This window comes from Adiantum capillus-veneris, chromosome 16, assembly GCF_014529385.1.
Source record: "Adiantum capillus-veneris isolate H3 chromosome 16, ASM1452938v2, whole genome shotgun sequence".
NCBI classification, from domain to species: domain Eukaryota; kingdom Viridiplantae; phylum Streptophyta; class Polypodiopsida; order Polypodiales; family Pteridaceae; genus Adiantum; species Adiantum capillus-veneris.
Window position 1 is genome coordinate 42936013 of NC_140946.1, and position 14108 is coordinate 42950120.

General features: G+C 42.9%; 2 protein-coding genes across 2 annotated transcripts; one reads left to right on the forward strand and one right to left on the reverse strand.

The window, feature by feature from the left end:
* The first annotated feature begins 1100 nt into the window (after positions 1-1100).
* LOC147438919 (linamarin synthase 2-like) lies at positions 1101-3286 on the forward strand. Its single transcript, XM_086484876.1, has 2 exons — positions 1101-1668; positions 2120-3286. Exons 1-2 carry the CDS (start codon positions 1143-1145, stop codon positions 3112-3114), a joined length of 1521 nt encoding a protein of 506 aa, XP_086341002.1. The 5' UTR covers positions 1101-1142; the 3' UTR covers positions 3115-3286.
* Positions 3287-7699: 4413 nt separating this feature from the next.
* Positions 7700-13907, reverse strand: LOC147438920 (uncharacterized). The gene is made up of 7 exons (XM_086483944.1): positions 12493-13907; positions 11654-12418; positions 11211-11573; positions 10862-11129; positions 8111-8496; positions 7903-7953; positions 7700-7813 (listed from the first exon to the last, which is right to left on the reverse strand). Exons 1-7 carry the CDS (start codon positions 12499-12501, stop codon positions 7700-7702), a joined length of 1956 nt encoding a protein of 651 aa, XP_086340070.1. The 5' UTR covers positions 12502-13907.
* Between the last annotated feature and the right edge of the window lie 201 nt (positions 13908-14108).

A 14108-nucleotide genomic window follows, 5' to 3' on the forward strand; every position in this document is an offset into this window, starting at 1 on the left:
GGACAAGCCCCCCCTTGAATTGCCACGAGGTGTAAACCATGGGATTGACTACCCAAATTCATATCGAAGCAACCGCTAAATCTTGACCGCAGATCCCGGGATTATTGCGAAAACCAATCTAGGGATGTGAGGCTTAGTCACGGGACATCCCACCCTGTCGCACCCACGATCTGAATAGGGGCCATTGATTGTGGCACATATAGATGACGATGGACATGGTTTGAACCCGATGGCACATAGCCTAGCCTATGGGCTAATTTGAATATGGGCAAGTGATCCATGGCTCCCGAGTCCCATGGTTTGCACCCTGTCTCATGTGATGATCAGTGACGTGATGGTTGATTGAAGTCCAGGAGTCCATTGACTCGCGTCCACTCACAAGCGAGCCTTGGCACTAAGTAACACCCATATTAAATGCGGGGTGGAGTAATGGGATCGATGGTCCAGGTTGAGGGGCGGGATCTTGAGGCACACTAAACACGGCCGCACAAAAAGCGAGGCGCAGTAAACTCGACCAACGGGAAAAACGAGGCGTGCTGTTGGGTTTGGAACCGGTGGCCTTGCAGTCCAAGTTGAGGGTGACATAGGCTAACCACCTCACCCACGCACGCATCATGTATGCCTAGTTGTTTTTATGGCCTTACATCGTGAGGTGCTATGCATTTCTTAGGCTGTCCAGGTTTAGTTTTGATTTGACTGCTGCGGCTGCGATCTCCTCTGCTTTCGCGCGTAAGATTCACCGCCTTTGATCCCATTGCCTCCCCTCGTTCATAAGTGACATAGGCGCTTTTCGAGGGATCTACGATGGATATTCAATCCATCGTTGATTCCAATCTTTGCATGGCAAAAAGGTTACATCCCAAGCCTCCTCGCCTCGGATTCGACCTCACCACCTCTCGGTTGAGATCCGCGCTCCCTATCCAACCCCCCTGTCGTGCTTGCTTGTAATGCATGCGAGTACAAAATACTCTAAAACACTGCCCCTCCTACTGCATGGATCTGACGGCCTAAAGCCCCCCGCCCTACCGATCGCGTTCCCCGTCGTTGTTCCCTCGAGTAACACCCCGTGTCACTTATAAACGAGGATTGCCTCCCCCTCTTGTTACTTAGTCCTGAGGGCGATCCGCGAGCGTTTGGGGAAGATGCAGGGGGATGAGGAGGACAAGGAAAAGAAAGGGGAGAAGGGCATGCTGCATCTGGTGGCACTACCGTTCCCTGTGCAGGGCCACATGGCGCCCATGCTCCAGCTCTGTAATCTGCTGGCCTCCCGCGGACTGCGCATCACCTTCGTCCACCTCCAATCCAACTTCTCCCGTCTCCACTTCTCTCACCGTGAGCAGGGCTCTTCAGATGTACCCCCGCCTAATGTCCACCACGTCTCCCTTCCTGCCAGCCTCCCTGGCACCGCAACCTCCAACCCTGAGTCCATCAGATCTCGTGTGCGGGCAATAGAGCAGCTCCTCCCTTCCTTCGTGCAGCTGCTGTCTTGTCTTCATGCCAGGGATCGCGTATCCTGCATCATTGCTGATGCTCTAATGTCATGGGCCCATACAGCAGGCAGCCATCTGGGCATCCCCGGCGCCGCCCTGTGGACAGGTACCCTCTCCAGCTGTGCGGCCTACTGCAACATCCCCTTGCTCGCATCCCATGGAGTGTTCCCAATCCAAGGTTAGATGACTGACACGATCTTGGTAATTAATGCTTATGTATGTGTGTTGATGGTGTACATGTGGGTGCATGACTTCACATATGGGTACACGACTTTCCATATGGTTACATCCTTCAACATCATTACTGGCAAGCGCACATGCATTGCTGCTTGGTTCATCTCTGTCATCTATAACAGAAGTTTTCATGTCTTACTAGGCTATTAGGACTGAATACCTCGATTGACAAGCACAAGCTTTATGGTTCGGTATGTAGAGTAGACGCGTTTGAAGTGAATCTTGGACCCTTGCCCTCCAGTCTCATCTTCCTTTGCAAGGACATATTTCATTGTTTAGCAGAGCCCTGCAGAGTATGGGCATTATGAAAGGTGTGCTTTGAGCGTGTGAGTCAAGAGCATTGGAAGATAGTAGAGGTCATGAACTCATCAGTCGGATAGTCTTTTTTCGCACAGACATGGTTGGTGGTCCAGAGCAACCTCTCAGATGCATCCCCAAGCTACCCAAAATCTTCACATTTGCAGATTTACCCTCCTTCTTCCATGCAGCAACTTGGCCAGATGATGTGCTTGACTTCATTTTACTCCAAATGAACCTCATGAATTCTGCTAAGTGGGTACTCTCAAACTCATTATCTCTCGAACCAGAGAAGGAACTGGAAGAATCCATGAAAGCAAGCATGCCCATCATGTCCATTGGTCCTCTTGTCACTCTTCAACACCGCCATTTCTTTGGCATGCAAGTCCCCAATCAACTCTTGGGGCCCCATCCTAGGGCTAGCTTATGGCATGAAGATGCAACATGTCTCGAGTGGCTACAAGGACGACCCTCATTGTCGGTCCTTTATGTCTCCTTTGGAAGTATAGTAGCTTTCTCTACCGAACAACTTCAAGAGATAGCCATGGGTCTTGAGTCAAGCCAACAACCATTTTTGTGGGCATTGCGGCCGGATTCAATTGAAGATAAAAGCGAAGCATCATCCAAATACGACCAAATCTCAAGGCGTTCAAAGGTAGGTTTAGTTGTTCCATGGGCACCGCAAGTAGAAGTTCTTGCTCACGCTTCTGTTGGTGGATTCATGACGCATTGTGGATGGAACTCTTTGTTAGAGAGCATCTTGATGGGTAAGCCCATGATAGGGTTTCCTCAATTTGCTGAGCAAAAAATGAATTGTAGATTAATGGAGCATTGGAGAGTAGGAATGAAGCTACCGGTTGGTTCTAAAGGCGAAGTGGATAGAGAGCAAGTAAAATCTTGTGTCAATCTGCTCATGAATAACCAAGAAGAAAATGCTTTTAGAGTTGCATGTACAGAGCTTAGGGCTCATCTACTCAACCAGCTGTTTGACAAAAACGGACCTTCATCTCGGAACGTGGATGACTTTATTTTTGGATTATTCGAAACAGATCGGGCAAGTCAGTCAAGAATTGATCATACCCTCTCAATATGAGGCAGATTCCTGGTGTATCTCATTTATTCTGTGCTCAAGTTTATTTGTCTCCAAGAACATATCTAACACAAGAAAAATTCTTACCTGAAGCTATATTTCAAGTGCAACAATTAAATTAAGAAAATGGGTACCTTGATATGTAATTTTCCGAATGGGACTTCTATTGTTCCTAGATCGTGGAGTCTTCAAATTTTTTTTGTTGAGAGTAATTTTTATCATTACTCTTTGCTGAGTTTTGTTTTAATCTTTTGACTATGGCAAACTACTTACTCCTTGAACTATTTTTTCAAACAAAAATGGATATTTGTGGCTTGTTAGGCATACATCTCTCTCTATGGTAACATTACAAAAGAATATTATTGCTGAAATAAATCTAGAAAGGGACATGCATCCTCTCCATGCTGAAATAATTAGTTAGTTTATCGAGTAAATGTCCCTTCCATGGCTACATGTCTACCAGATATTTGTGTTACATGCAACTTTGCAAGTCTTCTTGTCAATATGTGCCGCATTTTGGCATAGTTGTGAAAATTTATATTACTGATAGGTGGTGTACGTGTGAACACATCCTTTGGTTTTGCCCACTATGGGAGGATAGGGTTCTTTGTTATGCATGCTTTCTGAGTATCTACTTTGCTTTCCGAAGGATAGTCTACTTTGTCTGCGGTAATATGGGAGGATAGTGTTCTTTGTTATGCATGCTTTTTAAGTATCTACTTTGCGTTCCAAGGATAGCCTACTTTGTCTAGGACAATAAAACATTTTGAGCTAGGCTTGGAGTTGCTAGTATCATCACTAACCATGTTTTGCTCAAGTCTAAGGATTTATAACTTCAAAGGCATTTCCTCAAAAAACTTGAGGCATACCGCATTAGGTGCTTCTAGCTCTATAGTCCCTTTTGTCATCATAAAGTACACTTAAATCGTGAAAACTACTCCTCACCTTCAATTTGGCCAAAAGTTGTTTAAAAACTAAAAAAACATCAATTTTCGGAGCAACTTAAAAAAATAATAGCGAACATCGCAAAAAACTTCTATTTTTTGTATCAAAGTCAATATAGAAAGTTTTTGAGACAAATTGTGCAAATATTTATGAAAAAATTACACAACATTCCACTAAAAAAACAGTCACATCTTTGAAAGCTTGCAATTGAGATTCAAGACTTTCAATTACAATCCTTGAACTTTTTCTATCAAAATTATTGTTGAAGATGACCAGACTTGTTCAAGGTGAAATCATAAACAAAAAATTTTACATCTTCTAAGTTCAAATTATCATTTGATGCTAACACAACAATTATGACACATCCAGCCAACTCATTGACATTCCCCTTCCACATCTCTTTCTCTTGTTGTCATCTCTCTGTTATTTTTCTTGCATCGACATAAGTTTCTTGAATCTCTCTGTGCACTAGTTGCTCCACCTCCTCTGCTAATTGAATCCCTTTGATTTTCACCCTCTACAACATTATCGTTAGGAATGTTTGATTGATACATACGCCAAAAAAATGGATGCAAGTTTATGACTTCAGCTGTGTCACTTTTGAGGCCTCAATTAACTGCTTTTGCTTCTCAAAAAAACTAAACTAGCACTCCATTGAACATGTTAGAAAGTATACATGTGATGTTTGTATTGTGTCTTTGATTTCAGCTAAGCACTGCAGATAATTGATGCTTCGATTCTCCTTTAGAGCTTTTGCCGATTCATTTGTTGGTGCTAATAGCATGTATTTAGATGACACAATATGCTATTCTAGAACAAATGATATGAATTTTAAACCATCAGTAGGATGCCATGATTATGTGTTAGAATACTTCTTGCACCAAAGTTGATCTTTCTTCTTCATCTTAAGTTGATGTTGAAAACTATGATCATTTAGTCGTACAAAGGATGATGTACCTAAAGCTCCACCAATGGCAAACTCACGGAAATCGTATGTTTCTTTAAGAACATGTATTTTCAGTTGAAGTTCGTAAGATCCTCTAAGGACTTCACAAATTTCAGGAAGATCAAATGCACTCTTTTTTGCCAGCTTCACTGAAAATCTATTGAACATTTGGTCAATTTGATCGTGAGTATCTCTCACTAATAAAAATCCATGTTTGATCTTCTTAAAAACCTCTTTTTCCACTAGCATGCTTAAGTAAACTATCAGCACTTGATTCTTGTGTTTCTGAGCTGTGTTGTCAAGCTGCATGTACAATGTTCTTAGTAATTCTCCTTCCCACTCGTTCAAAATCTTTTGGATCACAGTGATTGTGAGGTTTGAATCATTATGTAGTTTAGATAAGTTGATGAAGACTTTGGATGTCATGACATCATTGAAGATAAGTGCTCCAACCACATATAGCTGCACAAAATTTTCTTCTTTAAGATTTTTTGGAGCACATAAAAAATGAGGTAGAAAAGTCTTCTTCTGATCCATTTTATCAAAGAAAGTATTGATCTTTGGATTCTAGACACTTTTTTCTATGCTTTGCTAGCTTTTGTCGCTCTGCATTTTGTTGTTCACGGTGGATTTTGAGTGCAAGTTGAATAGGAGATTCAAAACAAAAGAACGGTATTAGTTATTAAATAGAATGATCAAAAAAATTATATTTGAACTTCAAAATCCAAATCAAGCATACCTTTTTGTTTTGATGTTTTGGTTGTGTCTCACTTTGCTTTTAATTCAGCACAAATTTGACACACACCCATTCTTGTTTTTTTTTGGAATCTTCACATAAGAGAATTGTTTTCTCCAAACGCTTAGAAATGAGCAAAGAGAAAGAATTGGCATGTTCCGTTCCTTGATAGTTTTAACATAAAGATTGTAAACCTCTATCTTTGTAAGTTATTCGGTAAGTGTGTAAACTTACAGTTCGGAATATTTTCGCCATTGTAATCCACAAATACATCCAACCAATTCTTTAACACTAGTCCTGTAATTGGACACTTAAGTGTCCTGTTTTCCTACCAATTTTTGGCAATTTATTTGTCAAGCTAGAAAGAAGTTTTTAACACCTTGCTTCTACCATAGGTCGGTTATGAGGGGAAAAAAGAATTTGGATTTTTCTGCATGCAGAAATACAATCCCTATGGAAAAAATTATGGTAAGCTTTAAGTCATAAATTCTAGTAAAATTTCAAGTTGTTCTGCCAAAAAAATCATAAAATTCTTATATCTTTTTGTTGAGATGGCCTTTTTTATGTTTATAAAAGCCATGTGTTATTACTTACTATTACAAAACAATGTAATGCCAAGCAAACCAAACTCAACTTTTCTGATCCAAGTGTTGTCTTTGTTCATAGCCATAAGCGCTTTAATAACTCTCAGTAAGTTGTTATTCTCAGTAATAAACTCTGACAAAAGTTCTTAAATAATAAATCATTGCCAAAATCACTAAACTTTAGAACTCAAATTCTTTTTGCTATGAACTTAAAAGTTTGGTTAGAACTGAACTACAACCACTAATAAAAAAATCTGCTGACTTCTGCTTAGTCAAGAGCGGAAGGAAAAGAAGCCATGCCCTTTATCACAAGAGTGCATCTTTATCTCGCCTTGCTCTTCCTTAACACGAGCATCCTTGGTTCTTTCGACTTCCTTTACTCTTATGTTAATGCTTCATTGTCGTGCTGAAAGGTCTCTCTTGAATTGTTTGTCTCCTATCACCAAGAAACCTTTGATTGCTTGTAGAGCTGACTCCCACCGTGGGAACGCTCCCAATTTAATTAAAAGATCCTTGAGCTTTGTAATTAAAAAAACAGGAAAAAAAACAATGCCAGACGTCCTCGCAGATGCTCCAAGTCGTCCTTCGTTGCCGCCAACTCCTCGTCTTCCTCTGTTATCTGCCTCTTGGCCTCCTTATTTTGCAATTGAGGGCGCTCCCTGCCTCCTGGCATGCCTCGGACTCGCCCGCCTTAACTATTTGATGATTCCCTCTACATAAATGGCCTTAGAATCTCTTTTCGATGTCCTCGGATGCTCTCCCCGCTCTTTGAATAAAGATGGTACCTCTGCTCGTAGTGCTCAGCCCTCCACAGCATCTCCTCATCGACTGCTTGTTGGCGGCTCTCCTCCTGTTGACGCAGTCGACGCCCCTCCTGGTCGTCCTTGCCACCTTATTTCCCTACTGCTCGAAGGCGGCCTGTGCAGCTCGACTCCACGCTTTTTCTCTTGCCCGTCGCATGCTCACACGCCTGCTGCTCGATGGTGTCAAACCCACTTCCAACTTTAGCGCTTCTCCTCGCTTTTCTACTCTGCAAAAGCCTCCTTAAAATAACATTGCTTTATTCCATTATTAACAACAATATGCCGGCCATTCACACATCCTTATGGCCTTCTTTATCCATGTTTTTCATACCCTGCTATCCTTGCTTTTCCCAGTTGCACTATCAATCATTGATGATTTCACCATATGCGGTTTCCCTAATGGTAATGATGTCTCGCAATCCATATGGAATGCGAAGTTGCCTCATTATGATGCCGATGATGCCTCGAGTGCTTCACCCGCTCTTCCTTATCGTTCGTGAGTGCTTCAACCGTTCTTGCATCGGCATGAGTGATATTGTCAGTCGAGGTCAAAGCCCATAGCATAGTGTTCACTTCAGACATTGACGACTTCATATTCCAAGTTATGGTATAAAAAACCATTCGCGCGCCACATGACGGCCATTGCAAGCTTGCCATTCTGCGAAATTGCTATGCTCCCAACCATAATCTGAGCACTCATAAAAACACTGAATATGTGACTCTTGCATGAAATTCTCCATACAGACGTGCGACAATACGACATCTATCCCTTCGAACCTCTGAAAATCTTGCATCAGTGTCAGAAACATCATTACTTGGAACTCCAACCTGGCCATGAAAAAGAGCTATAACTTGTGAATTTTCATCCACTTTTGGATCAGTAGAGCAATGAATACTCTCATCATCTATCAAAGAATTGTGAATTGCTTCCTCTTGTAGCTCATGAGAAATTAACAAAAGGAGAAACTTCGTGGGTATCCTGTACTTCATTCATGTCAGAAATGTCAGGCACACAAAGAACATCATCTAAGCAATCTTCATAGATCTCTTCATCCTGTTCCGCTTCACATACTTCTATGGTAGCCAAAGATCCATCGATACTCTGTGAAGATTCTTCATGCACCCCCTCTGAATAGATACTAACAACAGAGAAATCATCCATAATATGTTGCTCATACATACCACAATCAGATAAAAAGGCATCAATAATGGAATTCTCTTCTCTCAACCCTGACACAGCATCACTATTTTCATCATCATCTTGCTCTGTGATATCAGCACCTGTAAATATATCGTCAGCAGCAATTGTAGACTCATATATACCCTCATACACATCCTCTACTGACTCCATGATTTGTTGCACTTCATTTGCTACAGTATAAATGATTTTGTCAATGCAATCATCTTCAAGAAACCTGTTGCTCTACTTGACTTCACATGCTTCCATTGTGCTGAGACGACCACCAACACTTTGTAAAGGATCATCTTGAATTTCTTGAGAACAGTCCACACCGCAAAGGTTACTAGTATGTGGAACACTAACAACACAATTTTCATCATCGTCTAATTCTTCACGAGAATCAATGCACTACAAGAGGTTGTGTGCTCTTGTGACACTGTTAGCGACGAAAATACACTGGGTTTTTATGACCCCCGGCGTCGCTAAAACCGTCGCTATATGCGTCGCTATAAGCGTCGCTATATAGCGACGGTTATAGCGATGTTTACACAGAAGTCTATAGCGACGCCCGAGAGAAAAAAAAATTGGTGACAGGGCATTGAATGCCCTGCCACCCATCAACCATATTGTACTTGATTCACTTTTTAAAAAAAGTGGAAGGGTAGATAATAGACCCAAAATAGTCACCCACAAGACGCATTGTTTGCAAAATTGACAATTGTACACATCATAGGCAAAATGAATTGATTGGCAAATGTAATAATGACAATTGTACAACATCATAGGCATAAAGAATTGATTGGCAAAATGAACTGCGGTGACAAATGTAATAATATACATGGTTCAAAAAGACGTATAAAATCCGTCTCATGATACATAAGCTATGAGAAACCCTAAACTAATGCTATCTAGCTACGGCTAAACTGACGTCGTCTAGTCAGACGTCTCATCGCGTCCAAGCGACGTATCTGTCGGATTCTGCAAAAAAAGACAATAAGACAGCTTTCAGTAAGTATAAACATATAACGACATTTATAAAACAATACAAAAAATAGAAAAGAGTAAACCCTAATACTAACCATGCCGCCGCGAGAACTGAGAATGTCCATCAGGGCGTTTAAGCCCTTCCTGCCTGCGTACTCGCGCTCGTACGGTGTGGGATCACGTCCTGTCATCGACCACTGTCAAAACATACAAAGATTTCATTATGTTAGAATTAAAAAACTCATAAACCCTAAACTATCGAACATAAAGAGCAATGCGAAAACACTTACAAAATCGGCCTCAAATGATGCCCATCCACCGCTCCCCAAGTGGTGCGAGCTCCCTGCCTCTACTCGCGCTCTGGCTGCATCCTTTTGTTGCTTCCACTTGTCGGGATTCTCGCGCGCTGCTTTCTTCGCATTCTTCCAATCTTCTTTGGCCAGCCAATCTGGCCTGTTCCACCCATGCTTGATTGCTTTTTGCACTTCGGAACGCTTGTGTTTGCAGTATTCGCGCATTCGAATCTTCATCAGGTCTTCATTGAAGCGCTGATCCCGTGTTGGAACGGGAAACTCATCATGAAGTATGCTGATGACTCTGGCTTTTAAATCACTTGGTACTTCACTCCATTTGTTTAGTATGTAGTGTCTAAACAGCTGAGAGCAAAGACCACACATGCGCGAGATCACCTTCTTGCCGTCATCATCCATGATGATGCCGCCGCTGAAGTCGACAGAGTAAGGCAAGCCCTCTGGCCGGTGACGTGTGAACCTAGGTGTCCCGGTAGGGGTCTCTAGCGGCGTGTCGATGGGGGTACGGACGTCAGGTGTCTCCACCGGCGTCTGGGCCCCGAAGCGAGGAGTGTCGAGTGGGGTGGCTCCTGGCGGAGTAGGTAGAGGTGTGTAGCTGCTAGGAACAGTCAGCTGCGCAAAACCTGGCGTAGATGGCGATGCTGTGGCTGGTGTGGGGGCGGGCAAAGAAGGGGAGGGTAAAGAGCCTCGTCGAACACGAGGCGGTGTGGAGGCATCGGCGGCGGAATCCCCACAACAACCGCCTCCGCCACCACTAGAGCGCCGGTGTCTAGACGAGTGTGAAGATCGTCTCGTCGACACCGAAGCTTCGGAGCGCGCCAAATGCTCCGAAAGAGAGGGAGATGCGGATGGAGTAGGAACGCGCGATGATGCGCCAAAGCGATGACGCTCCACGTACCACTGTCTCTGTTGCGGTGACAAAGAAGAAAGAAACTCCTCATCATCCATACCTGCATTAAACACACGAATATTTAAACTTAATATTGAATGAATAGAGTAGACAATGATGCAAAGACCATTAAATACAATGACGTAATGACGCATATAAATACAATGACGCAATGAATTGAGTGATAGAAGAGGCAAGTCGAAAACTCAGAATTTTCAATCAAAAGATGTGAGCGCGAGTAGAAAAGAGCGTTATACACCATGGAAGGTACTTAGAGAGCCAGAGCTTTTACAACACGGAGCAAAATTGTTCAAATACAATATTTGTGGCTTTAAGAGATCTCTCTCTCATCCTCGCATAACTCAACATAACTTCCTATATCTATATAGAGCTCTCCGTTTAAACACATATCCTCTGTTTCATTTTGTAGCTCCTCTGCATGCACCCCATATAGAGTAGTAGCATCTTGATGCTCGTCTGGCACCACCGCAGCGGCTTCTGATTGAGCATCTTCTCTGATCTCCTCCATTGATGCCGTTGTGATTGGCACATGGTAGCCTTCATACGTCCTTGCACTACGAGGGGCTACCTCTATGACGTACCACCAGTTTGATGTAGACTTTGTAGGATGAAATATTACCTGCCAGAGCCACATAACTTACATGAGAGCTTTCAAGCACATAACTTGTAAAAGGGGGATGTTAACTATTTACATACTTACTTGTTCACAATGCTCGGGTAGTACGAAAGTGTCTCTTAAGTCAGTCCATTTCTTAGTAGAATCCACCTCAAGAAAACCAGACTCTCCTCTACGCACAGTAGCGTTGCGACCCTCCATGATTATCTTGAACCATTGCACATCGAACAAGTCGACAAAAAATCCTCTGTAATCGATCCTCAAAATCTCTTGTAGCGTGCCGAAGTAAGTGAGTTCCGCCACCACAGGATCTGCATCAGAGGAACGTCGTCGACTAGACTGTTCAAATTTTGCCATGATTCCACAATCTTGAGTAAAACGCTTTTTGTCGATCCGTTCCACCCTAAAATGTTGACCTTTACACCATGCTGCTGTGTATGACTTATACTACAACGAACAAAGATTATGAGTGGCCGTTCAAACGTTTAGAAATAAAGTCACTAGCTAGTCGTACATTGCAAACTTACCATGGTCGCGCAATCCCAAGAGTACTCCCACTCTTCCTCAGTCACTTCGTCACCGCATTGTTGTGCGCTTTTCAATTGGTTGTGCAACCATCTTAAGCTCATGAATGTTGGTAGGCTCTCCAGACCCGTTGGATAGTGCATCGGTGGTCGTCTTCCCCGTCTCCACTCGATTCGTGCCCTTTGTCGCTCTTGCTTTGCATCCTCATATTGTGAAATCCACTTTTGCATCACTGGATTGTGAAGCATGCAAAATCGGTTGATTTTAGCCTCTAGATCTTCCGTCATCTTCTTCTCAACACCAAGATTACACATGACAATCCCAGATATGCGCTCATCATCTATGGTTCGCCATAGCGTGTCCCGGGCTTTATCAAATCCGTCTAGCCACTCTCCAATGTACACTAGGGACTCTGATACCAACCAACCTTCTGCCATGCTACCCTCCGGACGTGCCTTTTGACGCACATATCCCTTAAGCGTTTTCATGAAACGTTCTAAGAAGAACATCCATCTGGAATGAACTGTGCCAGCTATTTCCACCTCATCAACTATGTGAACAAGAAGAAGCACCTGAATGGTTAGCATGGTAGTAGGAAAATGTTTCTCAAACATGCACACAAGCTCCGCAGCATTTAGTTTGGCGAATGGTATGGAGTCTACGTTGATCTCCTTTTGTGAGATCCATTGCACCAGCTTTGCAAGTTTGTAGATTGTGTTACGGATGTCGAGAGACAAACATCCCTCAATGGCAACCGGTACAATAAACTGTAAAGTATGTGCAGCAATGATATTAAAGTCCACATTTTATGCAATGATATTAAAGTCCACTATGAACGTACCTGACACATTTTATGCCAATCGTGTGACTTCAAACCGGTAAGCTTTCCTTCTTTAGTACACGTTCAGAGCGAGTGCATTACGCCAGTGGGGGTCCGCAAAGATCGAATGGTCTCTTTTACTTTGCGTTCTTGGGCTCCTGTGAAAATCCATGGTGCTTTAGGGAGTTTTATCGATCCATCAGACGCTGTTTGCGGCCAATATTGCTCCATACGATCCACATTTCTAAGGTCAAATCTGGCTCCCAAAGTATCTTTCTTGCCGGTCAGATGGTCCCATAGTAGATTACCCACATTCTTGAATATGTGCATTGGATCGAGCAAGTGATTGATCATGAGTCGGGGCAAGTATGGTAACTCGTACCATAGAGATAGTCTCTTCATCCTTGGAGGCAATCCGTCATCGCACATCTCCTTCTGCTCTAACCATGCTTGTGCAGACATCCTTGGTGGCTCTCTTCCCAAAAAGCCGTCGCGTAACACATGATTCTCTGGAAGATACGCTTGATGACCTTCATAGATTTGCTTCTTCAGTGAGGGCGCCCTACGTGCATTCAGTCTAGGTCCACATGTGACACATGCTCTGTATCCGCTTGTTTGAAGCCCTACATGTATACACATGATAATAGATCAACTATGGGAAAAAACAAGATTTACAGTGTCTGAGTGAGGAGTGTCAATAGATCACCTGAGCATTCTGTTAGCCCGGGATAGTCATGCATGGTCCACATTAGAATGCCTCTGATCAAATCATTCCGTCGTCCTGTGTGTCGGCTCATATCCACCACCTCTATGCCAATCCACAATTGTTGTAGCTCTTCCAATAGTGGACGAAGATACACATCCATATTCTCCACTTTATATCGCCCTGGCACAATCAAGCTTAGCCATAGGTGCCCCTTCTTCGTAGTCAACCACGGGGGAATGTTGTAGTTGACGATGACAACGGGCCATACACTGTAAGATGTTGATCTTTGACCAAATGGATTTACGCCATCCATAGGCAGGCCTAAGCGCAAATTTCGAGCTTCCCTGGCAAAATCCGACCATGTTCCATCTATATGTTTCCAGGCTGCGCAATCTGCAAGAATTCGTAGCACACCATCCGAAGATTTATTCTCCTCATGCCATGATGCTAGGGCGGCCATGGACTTACATTCGAAGAAATGCTTGATGCGAGGAAGCAGAGGAAAATGTCGCAAAACCTTTTGTGGAATTTTTATCCCGTGGAGATCTACTCGATATCTTTCGGAATCACATTTCGGACACTTTTCCATGTCTATGTATTCCCCTCTGAAAAGAATGCAGTCATTAGGACAAGCGTGGATAGAATTGTAATCCATCCCCAAGTTTCGCAAAATCTTTCTTGCTTCATCTCGGGAATCTGGCATCACATTGTCAGCTGGTAGTATGTGCTCTTTAAGCAATCTACACAACATAAAAATACGATACAGTCGTGTAAAAATCTATCAGATCATTATACATTTAGAGTTTTATTAAAGTAAACTAATTGTAATAGATCACCTGAAAAGCGTTGTGACGCTAGTGTCACTCCATCCAAACTTTGCCTGCATGTTGAGAAGAACCAAGAGTGCTTTCAATCTAGACACATGTGCTCC